This window comes from Dromiciops gliroides, chromosome 2 (genome assembly GCF_019393635.1).
Source record: "Dromiciops gliroides isolate mDroGli1 chromosome 2, mDroGli1.pri, whole genome shotgun sequence".
Lineage (NCBI taxonomy): Eukaryota > Metazoa > Chordata > Mammalia > Microbiotheria > Microbiotheriidae > Dromiciops > Dromiciops gliroides.
The window spans coordinates 283,669,937-283,690,588 of NC_057862.1; the positions used below are offsets into that span (position 1 = coordinate 283,669,937).

Sequence of the window (20,652 nt, forward strand, 5' to 3'; positions counted from 1 at the left end):
AGACTATCCTTGAAACTTCTCTGACATCTCTGAGTCTGTGTGCAAGGGACAGGATAAGATCCTTAAATGGTAACTCACAATTGTAACCCACCTGGCAGGTTTTTTTTGTTTGTTTGTCTTTTTGCAGGGCAATGAGGGTTAAGTGACTTGCCCAGGGTCACACAGCTAGTAAGTGTCAAGTGTCTGAGGTTAGATTTGAACTCAGGTCCTCCTGAATCCAAGGCCAGTGCTTTATCCACTGTGCCACCTAGCTGCCCTCACCTGGCAGTTTTTATGGAGGCATATTCATTATATCATCTGATACTCACAGTGAGGTAGTGAATGAGTGAGAGTGGCATTCCTTATCCCCATATTACAAATCAGGAATCCAAGCAACAGAGAGCCAGAGAAGAAAAGTGACTTGCCCTTGTCAGAGGTCTCAGAAGTTTCCTGAATATCAAGCATACTCTTTTTTTTTTGGTAGGGTATATGAGTAAAATTCAGCTAAAAGCTGAATCTCAGTTTGTCCGTTATTTGAGATAATTTAAAATAAAGAATTCTTCCTCTTGTTTCTATGTTTCCATTCAGAGTTAAGGGTTCCTATTGATCTAATAAAGAAAGACAGACTGTTTCTTTCTCAAAATAAATGACCCCCCAAGAATGAGTAGCCAGGAAAGTCAAATTTCACTTCCAACAAGAGAGATACCTTTATTGAGCAGCTCATCCTATGGAATCAAAATTAAAAATTCCTTCATGTGGAAAGATTCCATTTACAAGTGTGGCCATTGGAATGCTATTTCCTCTTTAAAATTTAACATATTGAAAGCCACCTTTATAAATCTCTAGATTATAATGCAGCTAAATTATACTACACCAGTTGGGTTTTCTCTTAATAGTAAATCAAACAACCCGGTAAAAATGTGTCACTCTTATGGACAGTAAATCAATTCTCAATAAAAAGTGTATTTCCCTCTGTCCAAGATTGGTCTTGGAAAACTTATGTTTGATTTCACTTTCATATAAACCTTTTTACTTGCTGCATAAAAGTTTTTGTTTGTTTACTTATTTCGTATCATTATTTTAAATAGTCTTTAATGTAACTGGCTGAGATGAGAATGATAAATAAATTTTAAAAGTTGTCCTGATCCTAAAAATTGTTGTTGTTACTTCTCAGGATTTTTCCTGATAAGCAATTTTCTTATGTTTCCTAGCCAGTTTAGGACTCACAGTTTATAATGTAGGCTAGTTTTCTAGGAATTCTTTCAAAATTCTTTTCTTCAGTCTTATTTTTTTCATTTTATGAAAGTCTGAATGCACCAAGGAGTGATTTTTACCCCTATGCTTCCCAGCCATTTATATGTCCTTAGAGTCAGAGCAACAAAGCAGAAGCACAAAGTTCATCTACTCCCTAGTGCTAGAAACCAACATAAATATATCCAGAACAGAAGAAGGTGTCAGGCTGCTGGCTCTTTATCTGACCTGCCAGTAAGGAACATGAACAGCATGAACAATACTCTAATTCCCCTTGCTGATCTGAATTCCCAGTCCCTGAGTACCTTAGGACTAAGGTTACATACATTGACAAATATGGTTACCTGGCTCATTGTCACCTATTTCAGAATCCTTTTGTGTTTCCTTTGAAGAGAGGGCTCAACTTTGACCTCATCAGATACTGACAGATTCTCAGATCTAGAACAAATCATTGAATTTATTTAGTAAAATTCTCCCCAGCAGTACAGTATAGCTGACTGATGTTACTTATTTATTTATTTATTGCAGGGCAATAAGGGTTAAGTTTCTTGCCCAGTGTCACACAGCTAGTGTCAAGTGTCTGAGGCAGGATTTGAACTCAGGCCCTCCTGAATCCAAGGCCGGCACATTATCCACTGTGCCACCAGCTGCCCCCTGACTAATGTTACTTAACTGCTCCTGGAAACTGTCCAACAATGGGTAGCTCACGACAAAATAAGGAGTCATAATAGTTTAGTCACTCATTCCTCATGACTTAATTTTTCCTCTTCTAACCATACTGTACTGTCCCCAATATCATTTATCTTATCTTGAAGGCATTTAGGTTTTATAGTGTATAGACCACAGGATTTCGAATCAGAAAAATTTGAATTAAAATCTTGCCTCAGGTACTTTATAAACTATGTGAGCCTTGGCAATTCTACGTTTGGTTTTCCTTATCTGCAAAATGAAAATAATAACAGTACCCCATTCATAGGTTTGTTGTAGCATCAAATGAAATACCATATAAAATATTTTGAAAACCTAAATTCCTGATATAATTTCTCTTGTGTATATAATTTCTCTTTATTGTACTATATTATTTATTTTTACTTTCATTATATCTCTCCATATTACTTCCAAGGCTATCTTAAAATATTTTTAAATACTTTGCTATAATCTAATTATACTATGTTTACAATGTCATGATGAAGTACCCAGATCCATGAACCAATAAAATTTGAGTTCCAGTACTGCTATTTGCTCCATGTGTCCTCTTACAGCTCACTTTTCATTTTGGGACTTCAGTTTCTTCACAAATAAAATGAATGGGGTAATATTAGGTGATCTCTAATGTCCATTCCATCCCCACCTTCTGTCTTTTAGCCATTTGATCAATGGAAATTCCATCTTCTTGTACACTACATCCATTTTTAAAAGGGAAAATCATACACATGAAAATCAGTTGTATATTGGAGTTAGGTTAAATTAACTGTCAAGCGTGTAAGCATTTATACCTCTGAAATCTGTAAATTATTTCAGTCAGTGCTCAATTAATTGTTTTCATGATATCTAGACTTAAGAAAACCATGAAGAAAAACTTCAGTATGTAGATTATACTTTAAAAGGTGTTGGACCATATTCATATTAACCTGGAGAGCTTGTTGTGAAACATGTATAATCACACTACTGACAAGAATGACATATAATACATAAAGCAGCAAAGGAGGGTATATCTTCCTAATTAATTATGAATTTCTTGACTGACTGAAAATATACTAGTTTTTGACACCTAATTCAACACTTCCTATTACATAGAATTCATTACATAAGAAATAATTTTTATTCTCTTCCTAAATTCTCATGCCAAGCCACCTCATTTCCTTGTCTTACCTTTTACCATTCCTAGTACTTTTGAGCTTTAACCTCTCCTCAAAGTATGTGATTAATTTGCAGGTCAATATCACATCCTAACTAGAGTCTCAGTGAGCCCCCAAAGTGATACATCTTTTGGAAAGGCACAGCCTGAGCCCTTTGGCCCATAATGAGTCTTTGTGTCTCAGGATTTACAACAGAAAACAAGACACACAAAAACCTCTAATAGAACATTTTTGTTTTATCAAGCTGGAAGATGAGCCCCAGAGCATTGCCAAGGCTTGCCTAAGGCCAAACAGATGGCAGAGCCAGAGTCTGAAATCTCATCTACCAGAAAAGCTGGTCTGCATATTTCTGTTGTACAATAGCAAAATCTCTGTCCTACTTCCACCCCAGTGGTATTCATTTCTTTTTAAAATTTTTTTCCATTAAGAGCCATCTATTTTCTTTTTCCTACTTTCCTTTTTCCTCCTCATAAATAATTGAATAAAAATAAAGAAAATTGAAAACCCTCATAAAAATACGTATATTCAAATCAAATAAAATTTCCATGTTGGCCATGTCTACAAATGCATATTTCATTCTTCATTTTAAGTTCATCACCTCTCCGGCATGAAACAAGAACCCTTCTTTATCCTTTGTCCTCTCCAATGGGCATCCACTTAAATTTCTAGTGAAATTTTCCCCCAGGAAAATGGATATAATATGGACAGTAAGATGATGAATTCAAAAATGTTAAAAGATCAAGGATCAAAATAAAGTATTTGCTCTGACAAGAATTCTTGATAATTTTATATGTTACTCTTTCAATAACATTCATTAAGTATCTCCACTGTCTTCTCATCCAGCTGTGTTTCAGATTTGTATCTCATTATGCTTGTGTGAGAAAAGTACAAAATTAGATAAGCTATTGATTCTTCCCACTTGGAGAAAACTTTTATAGTGAAATAGATTCTCTTTGGGGGGATATGACCAAAAACCAAATAGCTAGAATTCATGATATGATAGCATAAATGTAGAATCGTAATAAACAACAATTGGAGTGCAGCTAGGTTGTGCAGTGGATAAAGCACCAGCCCTGGATTCAGGAGGACCTGAATTCAAATCCATCTTCAGATACTTGACACTTACTAGCTGTGTGACCCTGGGCAAGTCACTTAATCCTCATTGCCCTGCAAAAAAAAAAGAAAAAGAAAAAGAAAGAAGAACAATAAATGGGTTAGTGTTATGGAGGAAGAGGAAGATTTCTTTTTCAGTGACAGTAGCATGGGCAAAAGATACATGGTGCCACTGAAAATGTTTGACACCTGCAGAACAAGAGCTGATCAAGTTCATACCAGATGGTCTTCATCCTATTCCTAACATATGAGGGTATACTATATACTCTGTGTGTTCTTTGAATAGAGGATGACAACTTTTTGCATCTGAAATTCTATTTAATAGGTAGCATGTTGTAGTGGGGAACAGACCTCTCCTTGGCATTTGGGAAATCAGGGTTAAATCTTTGCATTTCCCCTAACAGAATGTCTAGCTTTAGACAGATCCCTATCTCTGAAAATTTTCTTCCCACGTAACCTTACCCTGGACTGACTTCTTTTCTGACATACTAGTGTCATAAGGCTTTATAAATGGCTCTTAGAGAGATCCTTGAAATACTTATGAGGCTTTGAGATGCTTGGCATTTTGTAGGTGGTTCCTCTGTGTGTGTAATGTTGCTTCTCTTCGTTGGATATCCAATCTACTTCTCTGTTCTTGATATTTTCTATGATGTTCCTATTCTTTCTGCAATATGCTCCAAACCTGGGCCTTTGTCTTCTGTTTTCAATAGCTAACGAAGGAGAAACCCCTGGAAAATGACTTTCTTGGTTGTTCACTAGAAGACCTGCTCCGATTTGATGACTACAACAACGATGGCTCCCTCAGTTTGCAAGAGTTCTATACCACCTTCCGTAAGTCAAACCCTATACTGGGGGCATTATAAAAGTGAACAGTGAATTGTTATCATCCCTTCATCCTAACACTAACAACATCTTTCTCAAGAGCAATCAGTTATGCTTAATATCTTCCTTTTGAGACTAGTGATAATCCTTTTTATTAGTATTCATAAAAGTTGTTAAATTGATTTTCACATAGGAAAACCTTCAAGAAATATCTCTATATTACAGATGTATAGCCGGTTATAAGTTGTTGTAACTTGATCTTTTGCTGCCTGGAAGTTCATGTGATTTTTTTAGTGATTTTTTTTTTTTTAGTGCTTCCTACAAAATGACTTTAAGTGTTGTGTTGTGGAAAGTTTACTATGACATCCTGGAAAGGTTATCATTGTCACTTTTCATACCCTGAAACTGCAGTCATTTGTGACTGGGGAATATCTGTGGTGCAGCACAGTATGCAGAGCATTATTTCCATTTAGCTCTCAAAAATGAACCACGAAAAGGCACTAGAATGTGTTCTAAGGCTAAGGTGGAAATTCCCGAACAAGATGGGTTAGTCTATTTTGGATTTAAAGTTATTTCTATTTGTTAATATCCTGAGGAATTTTATATTGTGACTAAAGTCTTGGACAAGGAGCCAAAGGGTAAATTAGCAGAGCGATTCCTATTACATCCACAAGCCCCAGTGAATAGGGTACCTGGTTGTAAAATACAAGGCAATTTTTGATTTACTTGAACTGAGTAAGACATTTAGTGTTACCCCTTTTCTTTCTCAGCTTTCCCTTTTACCTATCTCTTTCCTGTGTAGCCCTATACACCACTCTGACATATTGAAAGCTTTTCTTTTTTTTTTTTTTGGTTGGGCAATGAGGATTAAATGACTTGCCCAAGGTCCCACAGCTAGTAAGTGTCAAGTGTCTGAGGCTGGATTTGAACTCAGGTCCTCCTGAATCCAGGGCTGGTGCTCTATCCACTGTGCCACCTAGCTGTACCCTGAAAGCTTCTCTTGCCGAAGAATGGTGGTTTCTTTCTGAGCCATTAACATTCTGATCATTCATAATGAGACTAAGGATACAGAAAGAATGAAATGCTAACAATAAACTACAGCAGAAAATAAAAATTGTAATTACCTCAAATAAGCAAAACGGAAACCAATATCATCTTTTTGTGAGACAGGAATAAGTTTGTGGTCTTGTTTTATGAGCCTTTGAGAATATAGGAATTTTATAAATGCTTGAGGGAAAACTTGGTGTAGTTAATAAAGGGCCGGGCATGATAGATGAAGGAGTATTTGGTTTTAAATCCTCCCTCTCACATATACTGATGTATGATCCTGGTCAAGGCCCCTTAACCTCTTGCTTACTTAGGCAATTCTTTATAAATTACAAATGAGTTTCTGATCTGCCCTAGTGGATAGAATCCCCAAATTCTCAGTTCTGCATATATTTGAAACACAAATCTTGAGTAAAAAATCCAAATGCTTATCTGGAGATAATGTTTTATGTATGTCTACATATATCTTTACACAGATAGATAGACAGACATATTGTTGTTGTTCAGTCATTTCAGTCATACCCAATTCTTCATGGCCTCTTTTGGGGTTTTCTTGACAAAGATACTAGAGAGTTTTGCCATTTCCTTCTCCAAATCATTGTACAGATGAAGAAACTAAGGCAAACAGGATTAGGTGACTTCCTCTAAGTCACACATCTAATGTCTGAGCCTAGATTTGAACTCAGGAAAATGAGTCTTCCTGACTCCAGGTCCAGTACTCTATCCATTGTGCCACCTAGCTGCATATGTGTATATGTATGTGTGTATACACGTATATTTTTAATTTTTAATTTTATCTTTTCAGCTACTGTATCTTCAAGTAGCCTTAATAGCTTCCCATGTACATTCTCATACTCCATATTCTCTTTACCACTTAGCCCCACTCTCACATTCTCCAGTCATTACTAATGTTTGACTGTGGTTTGCAATGTTTGATACCTTTGGGTATTCACCAAGGGTAAGAAATAATATCCTACCTCCATAAACTCTGTCTATATGAGGAGGGATCTCTGAAGGAGGACCCACTGTTTTAAATGAAAATGGCATTATGTAAGAAGGTGAATATGTTTGGAAAGACCCTTTTTTTAAAAAAAAGTATTGATTCCCTTCAATTATATACCATTTATACACATGAGTATTCCTTCACCCATTGGACCCATTCTTTTAAGAAAGAAAAATTACATGGTAAAACTGATTTACACAGTGACTTTTAAAAAATATTATAAGAAACATTCTTCAAATAATATTTGGTCAAGGCATAGGAACTAGCAGTTTGCAGAGAAAGAAATCAAAGCTATCAATACTCATATGAAAATATGCTCTATATTACATTAATAAGTAGATAAAGATAAATTCAAACACATATTTTGTACGCCTTTATTCACATCAAATTGACAAAGATGACAGAAAAGGAATATGATAAAAGGTTGAATGACTGTAACTTTAGATTCACCTATTATTCACTGTTGAAGGAGCTGTGAACTATTCCAACCATTCTGAAGAACAATTTGGAAATATGCTCAAAAGGCTAAAAAACTGTGTAAACATTTTTACCCTTTAATATCATTACTAAGTCTATACTGCAAGTATATTAAAGTAGAAAAGAAAATGGGATATATATGAGCATAGTTAAAACATCTTTTTTATGATGTCAAAAAATGGGAAACGAAGGAGTTGCCTATCAACTGAAGATTGAATTGAAGGTCATTCTGTGGTATATCAGGTATTTGTGATGTTAGTAGGTGGCAAATAGAAGGCTCAGTGGATAGAGTACTGGACCAGGAGTCAGGAAAAGTCATCTTTCTGAGTTCAGATCTGGCCTCAAACTAGCTCTGTAACCCTGGGCAAGTCATTTAACCTTATTTGATTCCATTTCCTCATTTGTAAAATGGACTGGAGAAAGAAATGACAAACCACTCCAGTATCTTTGCCAAGAAAATGCCAAATGGGGTGAGAGTCAGGCATGACTGAAACAACTGAACAAGATCTATTATGATGTTTAGAACTACAAAAGCAATTTTTTTTTCAGAAAAACCTGGAAAGGCCTATGTTAAGTGATACAAAGTGAAGTGAGGAGAACCAGGAGAATTATATACATAGTAACAGCAATACTGTAAAATTTTCAGCTGTGAAAGACAAAGTAATTGATGAATATAGTGAAACACTGCAATACCAAAGGACTCATGATGAAAATTGATATCTACTTCCAAAGAGAGTACTGACAGACTCAGAGTACAGACTGCAGAATCTTTTTTCTTCCTCATTTTTCTTGTTGTTTTTTTTAATCTTCACATTTCTAGTTTAGAAATGTGTTTTGTATGACTTTATATGTATAATAGGTTTGGCATTTACTGAGTGGGGCGTGGTTGCAAGAAAGTGAGAAAATTGGAGCTGAAAAGGAAAATTTCAAAAAAAGAATATAAACACTGCATTCTATAGCTTTGTTCCCAATAGCTTCTATTAAGAGTACTGAGGAGATGTATTTCATCTTCTATTGTCCAAGACTGACATTGACTATTATAGGAAATCAGTTTTGTCCTACCATTTATTGTTGTCATCCACATTGTTGGACTTATTGTGTGTTATTCTCCTGGGTCTACTTAGTTACCTCTTCATCAGTTTGTATATAGGTCTTATTTAGAATTCATAGGAATTTCTCTCATTTCCTCAGTCATCAATTCTTATGGTATAATAATATCCTAATATTTTATATGATACAATTCTTTTAGCTATTCCCTAAATAATACATAGCTCTGTTGTATCTATTTTTTTCCATAATACAGTGGGGTTTTTTCATGCTTTTCATCAATTGGAATTTTCTGTCTTTCACCTTCTTTAGGGCTTTTGCCTAATAATATGATTTCTGGGTAAAGAGGTATAAATTAGGATAGCTATTCAAATCAAAGTAATGGAGAAAAGATTCAGAATGTCTTCCTTGCCTATACTTATAGGTAATATGCCAAGATTCTATCTTAAATATTCCCATAATAGTGGCCTCTGGAGAGAACATCACTTAGGAGTGACTAAATCACAATATCTCTTCCAGAGAGGACTTCTAACTTTCAAATGAACACTTTAACTTATGGAGCATTTCTGGAGAACCAATAAGACTTCCCTATTATAAATGATAGTGTCACAAAAAAAAGGTCAAGAAGAGAATGTATCATTCCAGCCAGTCTGATAGGTATAATGTGATATCTCAAGGTTGTTTCAATTTGCATTTCTCTAATCAATAAAGATTTAGAGTATTTTTCATATGACCACAAATTGTTTTGATTTCTTCATTGGAAAACTGCCTTTTTATACCCTTTGGCCATTCATCAATTGGGAAGGACTTACATTCCCATAGATTTAACAGAGTTTTCTATATATTTGAGATATGAAACCTCCATCAACATACTGTCTAGAAATTTTTCCCAGTTTTCTGCATCTCTAGGGCAGAGGTGAGGAGAGATGAAAGAAATAAAAAGGAAAGGAAATAGAAAGTTGCATGATTAACTTTATTAAATATTTAAGAATAGCAAGTTTTACATAATAGATTTGCAGTTTCCTATTCAATTGTCTTTTTTTCTACTGTTATGGAAATGCTTGTTATTTCATAAAATAAAATAAATTTTTAAAAGAAAGAATGTATCCCTTCCCTAGCAGCAGTCACAGTTGACTAGATATAAAATTAAAAAGCAAATATTTCTTTGATAAACAAAATTTTATTGTTTCTAATGAATGTCAGACATTATTCTCACTCTTTGAATAGAAATACAATTATTAAACCATACTTGTTTTCAAAGATTTTACCACTTTGTCAGAAAAAATAGAGAAAGAAGGGAAGGATTGTGGGGGAGCAGGATGAAAAGAAGGAAGGAAGGATGGATAAATGGGTTAATGTCTATTATCTTCAGAGAACTTTAGAAAAATTACCTGACTTATTTCTCATATTAACTCTTTGATATAGGTGCTAATTATTATCTGCTTTTTAATGTTGAGGAAAATGAGGCTGATATTGTTTAATTGATTTTTCCCAGTCATACTGCTAATAAGCGTCTGAGGCCATATTAGAACTGAGGTTGTCCTGAGTGTTCTTTCCAATATAACACCTTCTAAAAGTGGTAGTATGTGGAACCCTCAGTATTAATTTGATAAGCTTTTGAGTAAAATCATTTTTAAAACATGGTATCTTAGATATTTCCTTGAACCTGTTTTGAACTAAGATGTCATGTCATTTATCATGTGCTGACCCCAATAATAGACATGCAATACCTTTGGAAATCATATACATTATGAAAGCTGTAAAATGAATTAACTGAGCTGTAAAGGTCTGGTGTGCAGTTCATTCAAGGACATGGATCAATGGATTTCAAAGTCATAGGAATCCTACACTCCATTCTTATAGCTCTTTGAATAGATTTATGTTGCTCTACATTTTAAGTAGGTGATTTAAAAGAGATATATAGATACAACCTATTATCTAGCAATCAATGTGCATTTTCAAAATCTTATTATTACTCAGATGGTCATGTTTAAAATATTTCAGAGGCAACCTTTAGAATGTTAATTCCAAAAAGGGAACCAGCCATCTATCTGGAAAATGGAAAATACTTCATAATTACATTTTCTCCTATCCATTTTGCTGGTATCCTACTCCTAAAACATAATATAATATACTTTGTGGCTTAGCAACTTCCTAAGTTCTAAAAATGGAGAACTTTATCAAAATCTTAGCTGTAATCCTCTTCCTACTCTCAAAACTGTTGTTATCCACATCACCTTTCTTGAAATGATTGTGGCATATAGCAGAGCTGTGTTCTTCATAGTTCTCAACTGGTTCTGAATTCTGTACTATTTTATTTATATTTCGTGGCATTATTTTGAGGTCACTTGCCAGGAATCCTGCAATCATGGTAAGGACAGCATGCTTTTCTGGCCCTAAAACCAACCTTCACAAAATATGAGGTATAGCCTTTGTCCCCCTGAACCACTGGGAGATTTGGCAATCAACATTCTTAAGCAACAATGCCAGGTCATTGAAGGTGAATTTTAATATGGAAGAGAAGTTTAAAGTATAATTCAATGCAGTACACATTTCTTAAGTACCTGCTCTGTGCCAGGCACTTAGAGCTATGGATATGATTAATGGAAGAAAGATATTCTCTACCTGTAAGGAGCTTACGATCTAATTTGGGTATATAACACACAAAAGAAGTTGGGAAAGTGGTTGCAGAGAGAAGAAAGGGTACTCAGCCTAGGGGCATCTTGTTCTGTGGATTTGAAAACAGGCAGAGCAGGCAATGAATAACCGAGTAAGCCCTCAAAAGTCCGATTTCTGCCCTTATAAAGGGAAACGTTGGGAGGGATTTGGTATGCTACCCTACCCTCTGCCATTCAGTGGACAAAGGAAGTTGATGGAGGTGGTGTAAATCAAGGCTTGAATTATCAGCATGGAGATGAGATTGGAAGAGATTGTCCCAAGAGGAGCATCTTTTTCCTTCTCTTGACAAGAGGTCCTTAAGTTAAATTGTAATGAGCACTTCTTAAGTATGGTATGATAGGGATTATTTTTTTCGGTTAGAGAACCTTTTAGATTTCTTCTGATTCTTGAGTTTTTCATAGCTACATAATAATTCTCATTTTTTATATTTATGAAAGAAAGACTCTTTGCCAGGTGTTTGAATATTTTAGGTTAGTCATTTCACTAAGATAAATCTATAAGAAACCACAGAGTCCATCTAATTCAAACTCCTCATTTTATGCATTAGTTAAGTAAAGTTGGTAAGAATTAATTTTCATAAGGAAACAAGGAGTATAGATAAAAGAGTACATTTTGAAACATGATGATCTGACTCCAGAGGCACTGTCTTTATATTTATTATTTATATTAAACACTGAGTCTGCTTTTTCAAACTTCCTATTTTCTGCCCTCAGTGAAAAAAAAATTCCCCAAGTTGGTCTTGTCTAAAAATGTGTGTCCTATTACGCACACTAGTTGATTACTCCTCTGTTGCATTCATCATTGATCCTCTATATTCATCAATGATCATTGTTTTTATTAGTTTTTAAATATTTAAAAATTGTTTCTTTTAAAAATGTTGATATTATAAATTGTTTTACTCATTCTATTCATTTCAGTCCACATAAGTTCATGATAACTCATCTTTCTAAAGAATCAATTTTTCTTAATTTGTTAAAGTATAATTTCATTCCATATTATTCATATGCCATCATTTTTAGGCCAATCCCTAGGTGATGGACCCTCCATTACTTTCCAGTTGGTTGTTAGCAGATGTAGAAATTGTTCCTCTCAATGATCTCTTTTGGTTGAGATACAGTTCCACTAATATATTTTCATTACTTCATCACTGTCCTTTTAAGCCAGTGTCTTTTCCAAATTACCACACTACCTTCATTATCCTATCTGACCTAGGAAGCCCCTGAATATTAGTTTTCCCAATCATTGCCAGTTTGAGTTTGCAATTATATATTTTCATTAGACTTGGATAATCAGATTTTACATTTTAGAGCTTTTTAGAATTTGTTAAAAATTTGTTTTGGACCCTTATTTTCAACCAATGAAAATCAAAACCCTTCCATACTTTATTTAGTAGGAACAGTCTTTGTTAACATCTGTCCAAAAATACGTTACTCTGATGATGACATACCCTGTATCTGGTATCAGAGGACTTACGTTCAATTCTTTTGCTCTGCTTCTCACTATGTTTATTACATCATTTAACCTCTAGGTTGCTTACATTCTTTTGTGTTAAAACAGATTATGCATTTTTTTCTAATTCTAAATTTAAGATCAATTCTGTACTTAGCTGTGTTGTTCCTCAAACATGTAGCCTGTCTTTAGCCTTTCTGTACAGCTTTCCTGGCTTTCTTGGATTTGTCAAGTCTTTGCTCAACACAGATGCCCTTGAAGAACTCAAGATCTGCTCAATTCATAGTCCTGCTAACTAGAGTCAATCGTTAAATTTTCAGTGACCATTTACAATTCAGAAATCAATGGCTACAAATCAACGCCTTATTTCTTCTTTTGTTCATTGTCTACACTTATGAAATTGTTACTAATATAGATTAAGGTTAAAAGTTTTGTGACTCACCCACCATACCCCCTTAGCCTGATTGGTAAATATTTATTTACTCTCACAATCTGGAATCTCTGGATAAACATTATTTGAGTTTAATAGGAGTGTAGTAGAAGGCTCAGAAAATGAAATCATCAGAAGACTCAATACCTCATGACTGCATAATATATAACTGGCATTTATATAGAACATTAATGTATTCAAAGTACATCAATCATCTCTTTTAAGCCTTCATGATGTCTCTTTGAGATATCAAAGCAACAATTCAGCTTTCGATCTTTGCAAATATTGTTAACTGGATTATCTTGGGAATTTATGCTTCTCACCCAGTCTCTACTATTAGTCCAGTTTCAGGTTTCTTCACTGGCATCCATTTTTCTAAAAGTTGATCATTTAAGAGGTTTTATGTTTCATCCTATGGTGAACTGAATCTTCTAGATAAGCTCATAGGGAAAGAAATCTTTCTCCCTTTCTACATTCATTATTAATTTCCTCTGATTTTTTTTTCGTTTATTTATAAGAGATAATTTGTCCTTTTTATCCTATGAGTACAGCCCCAGTGAGTGAATCTGTGCACTTGGGAAAGCATATAAGTAGTGATTAGCTTAGGAAAAAAGGGGCTTAATATTCTAATATTTTCTGATAAAAAATAAATAGCATGTCAAGGTGAATTAATATTTTCTAGGTAGCCCTTAAAGAAATCTGATTGTGGATGTCTCTAGACTGTGCTTCATTAACCTTATTAGACTTTCAAACTCAAGGGAACATGATAATGAAACATAGTTTTAATTTGATTATTTCCAGATCTTTTGTACCCAGGGAAATAAGTATAACTAGATGAGGAGGTGAGTGAATGAAGTTAAGCATTTGCTTTCCTTCCCTTTTCCAGTAAATTAGTACGATGCTTTTAGTCATTGTGCTTGCTATAAACCATTGTGATTTAGATATAAAGATTTGGGGCAGCTAGGTGGCGCAGAGGATAGAGCACTGGCCCTGGAGTCAGGAGTACCTGAGTTCAAATCCGGCCTCAAACACTTAACACTTACTAGCTATGTGACCCTGGGCAAGTCACTTAACCCCAATTGCCTCACTAAAAGAAAAAAAAAAGATTTATACCATTCTCTTTTCTATGTCTTTGTGTGTGTGTGTGTGTGGGGGCAATGAGGGTTAAGTGACTTGCCCAGGTTCACACAGCTAGTAAGTGTCAAGTGCCTGAGGCTGGATTTGAACTCAGGTACTCCTGACTCCAGGGCCGGTGCTCCATCCACTGTGCCACCTAGCTACCCTACCATTCTGTTTTGAAAATTTACATATGTTAAATTTAGGTGGCAATAAAATATCTTCTGGTGTCCACTAGTTTCCTTCTATTAGGTGTTAGTGAATTGATTTAAGATAAAACGTTCTATGCTCATTTACAATCTCTTTTAGCACCTAGTTATAATTCCTAACATCAGAGCAGAGTTTAGTTCCTCTTCCTAGCCTTACATACCACACAAGTAGAATGTAAAATCCTTGACATTGGGGACTGTTTGACTTTTGTATTCATATTTATAGAACCTCTAACATATTAAGAATTTAAAAAATGCTTACTGATTGATTGGTTGTGTGAGGGCCTAAAATTCTAGCTATGATGTTTAAAATCTAATGAGTGGGGGGCAGCTAGATGGCACAAAGGATAGAGCACTGGCCCTGGAGTCAGGAGTACCTGAGTTCAAATCCAACCTCAGACACTTAACACTTACTAGCTGTGTGACCCTGGGCAAGTCACTTAACCCCAATTGCCTCACTAAAAAAAAAATCTAATGAGTAGGGGCAGCTGGGTGGCACAGTAGGCCCTGGATTCAGGAGGACCTGAGTTCAAATCCGGCCTCAGACACTTAACAATTACTAACTGTATGACCCTGGGCAAGTCACTTAACCCCAACTGCATCACCCCCCCAAAAAAATTGAATGAGTGGTCACCTTAAATTAGAAGCTTTAGCACCAGTCTTTGGGCATTAAGCATTTATTAAAGCATACTAGGTATTAGGAAAAAAAGAACATGTAGAGTTAGGAAAAGGCCTATCTAGCCTAGAGTTCCAGCCTGGTCTGGTTCTTCCTCAAGTCCTCCACCAGGAGCCTGTTTCATCCACAGACTCTTCTCAAACTGAGTGTGGAAGATTTTTATAGATCTGGAGAAGAGCTGGTCCTTACACACTGCTTCAAGCTGATTGGTAGGCGTCATCCAAATGCATTGGTTCACTGGAATTGAAGGTAGTCTCCAGTTGAGTTCAAAGTCCTTAGCTTCTGAGAACAATACCTTCTCTTAAGGGCTAGCCAGGTGTGGTTACAATCTAATTGACTTGAAGTAGGATAATCAGCAAAGTCAATCAGTCTCACAATGCAATCAGTTTAGATTAATCTCTAGGTTGAGCCTCTGAATATCTGCCAAATCCCATTATTTTCTCACATTTGCAAAAATGCATTAGGGGAAGAGATGGCTGTTTTAGTCCAGTCCTTCCTTACTCTTTCCCCTGAGTTGATCTTTTTCCTTTTCTTTTAACCAATGTGACAAATTCTATCAGTGAACAACACTTTATTGAATAGATACTATTCATTCAGTGCTGTGAGAGGTACAAAAAGGGGTAAAATCCATACTTCTTGGAAACCCAGGGGGTATTTATGATAAAAAAAAAGTATAGTAAATGAAGGTAATGGAATATGGTTTCAACATATTAAATAACAAAAGTGATGATTTCGTCCATACCTTGTAAGGTTGTATGAACTGAAGTAAAGTGAACAGAATCAAGGAAAAAAATTGTTTGATAATTATTTTTTTTAATTTAAAAAAACCTTTGAAAAATTTAAGTTCTGTGATTGTTGAAATGACTAACCACAGTACCAGAATTAATATAAATGTGGAATCATGCTCCTCATATCTGGCAGAGTGCTGATGGGGTAAAGATATAGCATATGCTATGTCTTTTCGAATATCTCCAATTTTGGTGTTTGTTATCCTTAAAAAAAAAATACATGTTTCTAACAAGGTTTTTTTCTTTTATTTTTTAATTTGTGCAGTTGAAGGGAGGCTGATTAGAGCTAGAGATATTGTAGCTTCTTTCCCATCCCATCCCCACTACAAAAAGAAAGAATACAAATGTAGGTCATTCAAGTATTCTTTCTAAAGAATAGAAGAAAATGGAAAGAGGACCAGAAAGAATCATGGATATGGAAGGAGGTTTTGAAAGTTATATGTTGAATTTAATATATATTTTCCAAGAAAACCTCACTACCCAGATAGAACATTTATCAAGAAATTAATAACCACAGTTCTTTTTTCTTTTTTCTAAATTTTCCTTTTATTATTTCCCAAAATATATGTAAAAACAAATTTTGAAATCAATTTTTTTAAATTTTGTGTTCCAACTTCTGTTCCTCCCTCCCTTCCCAACCCTCCACCCACAAGAACTCAATCAATTCAAAACAAGGTATACATGAGTAGTCATGGAAAACATTCCCACATTACCTAGGCTATGAGAGAAAACAGTCAAAAAACAAAACTTCAGATTAAGAAATTGTCAAAAAAAAAAAACACTTTTTGAATGTGTTTCCATCTGTTTTCAGACACCATCAGTTCCTTCTCTATAGATGGGTTGCAATTTTCATAAGTCCTTCAAAGTTATATTGGATCATTGCCTTGCTGAAAATACCCACATATTTCCCAGCAGATCATTTTACACTATTGCTGTTATTTTGTATACAGTACATTTGACTCTACTTCAGTCCATGTAGGTCTTTCCAGGTTTTTCTGATAGTATCCTGTTCATCATAACCTGTTTATAGTACCTTAAACTTGACAAAAAAATTTTCTTCATAACAGCCCAGCAAAGTTGGTACCATACATTTTGCCATTATAATCAATCATAACTATTTCACTCCATCCTATTCCCTTTCCATGATATTTACTCTATTTTCTATCTTCTTTACCCTATTCCTCCTCAAAAGTATTTTACTTATGACTGTCCCCTCCCCTTCTCTGCACTCCCTTTTTTCACCCTTCCTTCCTTATCCTCTTCCCCTCCTACTTAAGTGTAGGGTTAAATAGATTACCCCTCCCAAATGGGTATGAATGTTATTCTCTCCATGAGCCCACTCTGATGAGATTAAGGTCCTTGAGCTAATTCTGTGTTCTAAAATTTTCTTCCTCCCTCCCTCCTCAACCCTCCCTATGATATCAAGCAATTCAATATGTCATATGTGTGCTGTAATGCAGAACATCTTCATCTTCCTTGCAAGTGTTTTGCTTTTTACTGCTCTCTCCCCCAATCTGCCCTTCCCTCCTTCCCCACCCCCCATTATCTTCCTCCCCTCCTTCAGGGAAAAAATTTATTACTATACCTACTTGATTATGTATGTTAATCCTTCTTTGAGCCAATTCTGATGATATTAAGGTTCACTCATTACCCCACTCTTTCCCCCTCTTCCCCTCCCCTCCATAAGCTTTTTTTCTTGTTTCTTTCTTTAACTACCTCTCCCCAGACCATCTCTCCCCTTCTCCCTCCCCCAGTCTATTCCTCCTACACCTCAACCCTATTTTAAAGATGTCATCATGGGTTAGTTAGGTGTCACAGTGGACAAAACACCAGCCCTGGACCCAGGAAGACCCAAGCCCAAATCCAGCTGCAGACATAAGACACCCCACGCTGTCTGCCCCACAAAGAACAAAACATAAATGTTTTACAGATATCATCCCTTCATATTCAGTTCAGACCTGTGTCTTCTGTGAATTCTTTACTGAGAAAGTTCTTATGAGTTCAAAGTATTATCTTCCCATGTAGGAATGTAGACAGTTTGATCTTTTAATATCCCTCATGAAGTCTTTTTCCTGTTTACCTTTTTATGATTCTCCCGGGTCTTGTATTTGAAAGTCAAATTTTCTATTCAGTTCAGGTCTTTTCATCCCAAATGCCTGAAAGACCTCTTTTTCATTGAAATCCCATTTTTTCCTCTGAAAGATTTTTTTTTTTACCAGTTTTGCTGGGTATGTGATTCTTGGCTATAGTCCCAGTTCTTTTGCCCTCTAGAATATCATATTCCATGCCTTCCAGTCCTTTAATATAGATGCTGCTAGATCTTGCTTTAGCCTTATTGGAGCTCCACAGTATTTGAATTCCTTTTTTCTAGCTGCTTGCAATATTTTCTCCTTGACCTGGGAGCTCTGGAATTTGGCTATAATAATCCTGGAGGTTTTCCTTTTGGGATCTCTTTCAGGAGGTGATTGGTGGATTCTTTCAATTTCTATTTTAGCTTCTGCTTCTCGAATATCAGGGCAATTTTCCCTCATAATCTCTTGGAGGATGGTGTCTAAGCTTTTGTTTTGGTCATGGTTTTCATGTAGTCCAGTGATTTTCAAATTATCTCTCTTAGATTTATTTTCCAGGTCAGCTGTTTTTCCAAGGAGATATTTCACATTGCCCTCTATTTTCTTCTTGGCTCCACTCCTATTCCCCAGCTTCAGAGAGTCCCAGGTGTTTTGGTTTGAGGGGGGGGCAGCAGATTTTAATCTTGCCTGATCTGTTCTCTGGTCCAGAGATAACCTGAAGCCTACTTACTAAACAAACAACCAGCAAAGTTTTCTGTGGTGTGGCTCTTAGCTTCAATGAGCTTGTTCCTCTGCTCTCTGCCTACCCCACCCCACCTCCAGGCCTCCTGCTGCTCAGGATTTCTTCTTGGTTCCCCTTTGGGCTGGGACAGTCAAATTCTTCCCCCCAGTCCACTGGTAGCCCTGCATTTACACCCCCCCCCCACTCCCCCAGCCAGCCGTTCAACCTGACCACACACTCAGTTCCAGAAGACACTGGTGCTGCAGCCAATTCAGAGGCACTGGGGCAAATTCCTCAGGCGGATATCTGGTATGTCGGTCTGATTGCGGGGTTAGGTTTTACTCATGGCCCAGAACTGTCCCCTGAAATCTATCTATAGCTGGAGAAAACTCTCAGCCCATATTTTTGTGTGTTTTTCTGCTCCAAGGGTTCTTTTATTGCTACTTTTGGGGTGATTGTATCAGAAGCTCTGTTGGTCCACATTATTTTCTGTCTGTTCATTTTCCTAGTCTATTTCTTGACTTCTAGGTCCTTCTTAAATTGGGGCACTGCCTCAGGATACACTGCCCCAAGTTTCAGGGGGTCCCACGTGGTGTGATTTAAGGAGAGGCACATTCTGCACTTCCCTGGCCTGTGCTCTAACCTGTAAGTAACCCCAGGCCTACTTGCTCCTTAACCTGGGAACAGAAATCTGTTTTACTGTGGTTGCAAGCTCCAGTGTGCCTGTTCCACTCCCCCACCTGGGCCACCACTCAAGAATGCTTCCTGGTTCTGAGCACTGGCAACCCAACAGAGTTCTGCCTCAGCACCAGCAGAGACTCTTGCCATCTCCCCCAGCCAACTGCTCAACCCCCTCACTGGTCTGTGAGCTGGGTTCCAGAAGTGGCTGCCATTGCCTCTAAAGTTTTGCTGCCTGAGGCTGGATCTGTGCAGTGTGGCCTGGGACTAGATCTGCATGGTGCAGACGTGAAAGTGGGCTACACTCTCACCCTGGAACAACAGACCTTTCCTGCCAAACTTCTAAATCCATCTTCGGCTGGAAAATGATCTCACCCCATCCTTTCGTGGGTTCTGCCAATCCAGGAATTGTCTATGGAATTATTTGGAGCTATTTGGATTGATTGTGTGGAGAGCTCTGTGAAGTTACTGCCTTTCCTCCTCTATCTTGGCTCAGCCCCTGTATTAACATTTAAAAATATTTTTGTTTATTATTTCATGTGAAATTTTCAATTTCCACTCAGTAAACATTAAATTCTTAAATTTGAGGTACTTGATTATAACCATGAACAAAAATGAAAAAAAAAATACATTGACTCTTCCTTCAAGGATCTTATAATCATATAACCTAATTATGATTTCACTTCATTTTCTTCTGAGAGCATTAGGTGTCCAGAATGCTAATGCTGAACTGAATCTTATAACATATTATCAAATAGATAACAATGATTGCAAAGAAGTGGAAAATGGAGGATTCTGTGAGAATTTTTAAGAAAAGAAAGAAAGGTCACTTGTATGTAGTAGCTATAAGTAAAGGAGAGGGGCTGAATAATAATGTATATATGATTGGTTTGAATTGGATGTAGTATACCACAGGGATTAATAGGCCATCTTGCTTATTAGGACAATATCTTTATCCACGAGCTAGAAATTGTCAAATATTCCTCAAATTCAAAGGACCTTGAGAAGTAGCTATGGAAACTTCTTTCAAAATGTAAAATCTCAAAAAAAAAATGTAACATCTCAGTGTTCTAGTCATCCTGAAGGTTTCTCTTCATCCCTGACATTAAAAATGTCTGGGGAGGCAAAGCCAAGATAGCAGAAAAAAGGCTGGAACTTGCATAAGTTGTCTCAAATTCCCCTCCAATCAATTTTAAACCATACCTTAAAAAACAAGCAGAACCCTGAAAAAGATGGGTT

The 20,652-nt window shown here is 36.2% G+C and overlaps 1 protein-coding gene across 2 annotated transcripts in view; it reads left to right on the forward strand.

Annotated features, from left to right (window-relative positions):
* The window catches only part of FSTL4 (follistatin like 4), an 878,789-nt gene that overhangs the window by 573,203 nt on the left and 284,934 nt on the right, over positions 1-20,652 (forward strand). For both annotated transcript variants that reach the window (XR_006355064.1, XM_043989744.1), the window contains exon 6: positions 4,913-5,033. Coding sequence is in view for 1 of the 2 variants with exons in the window: in XM_043989744.1 (XP_043845679.1) it covers positions 4,913-5,033 (121 nt within the window). In the remaining variant the exon portion in view is untranslated. The remainder of the gene's footprint in view (positions 1-4,912; positions 5,034-20,652) is intronic.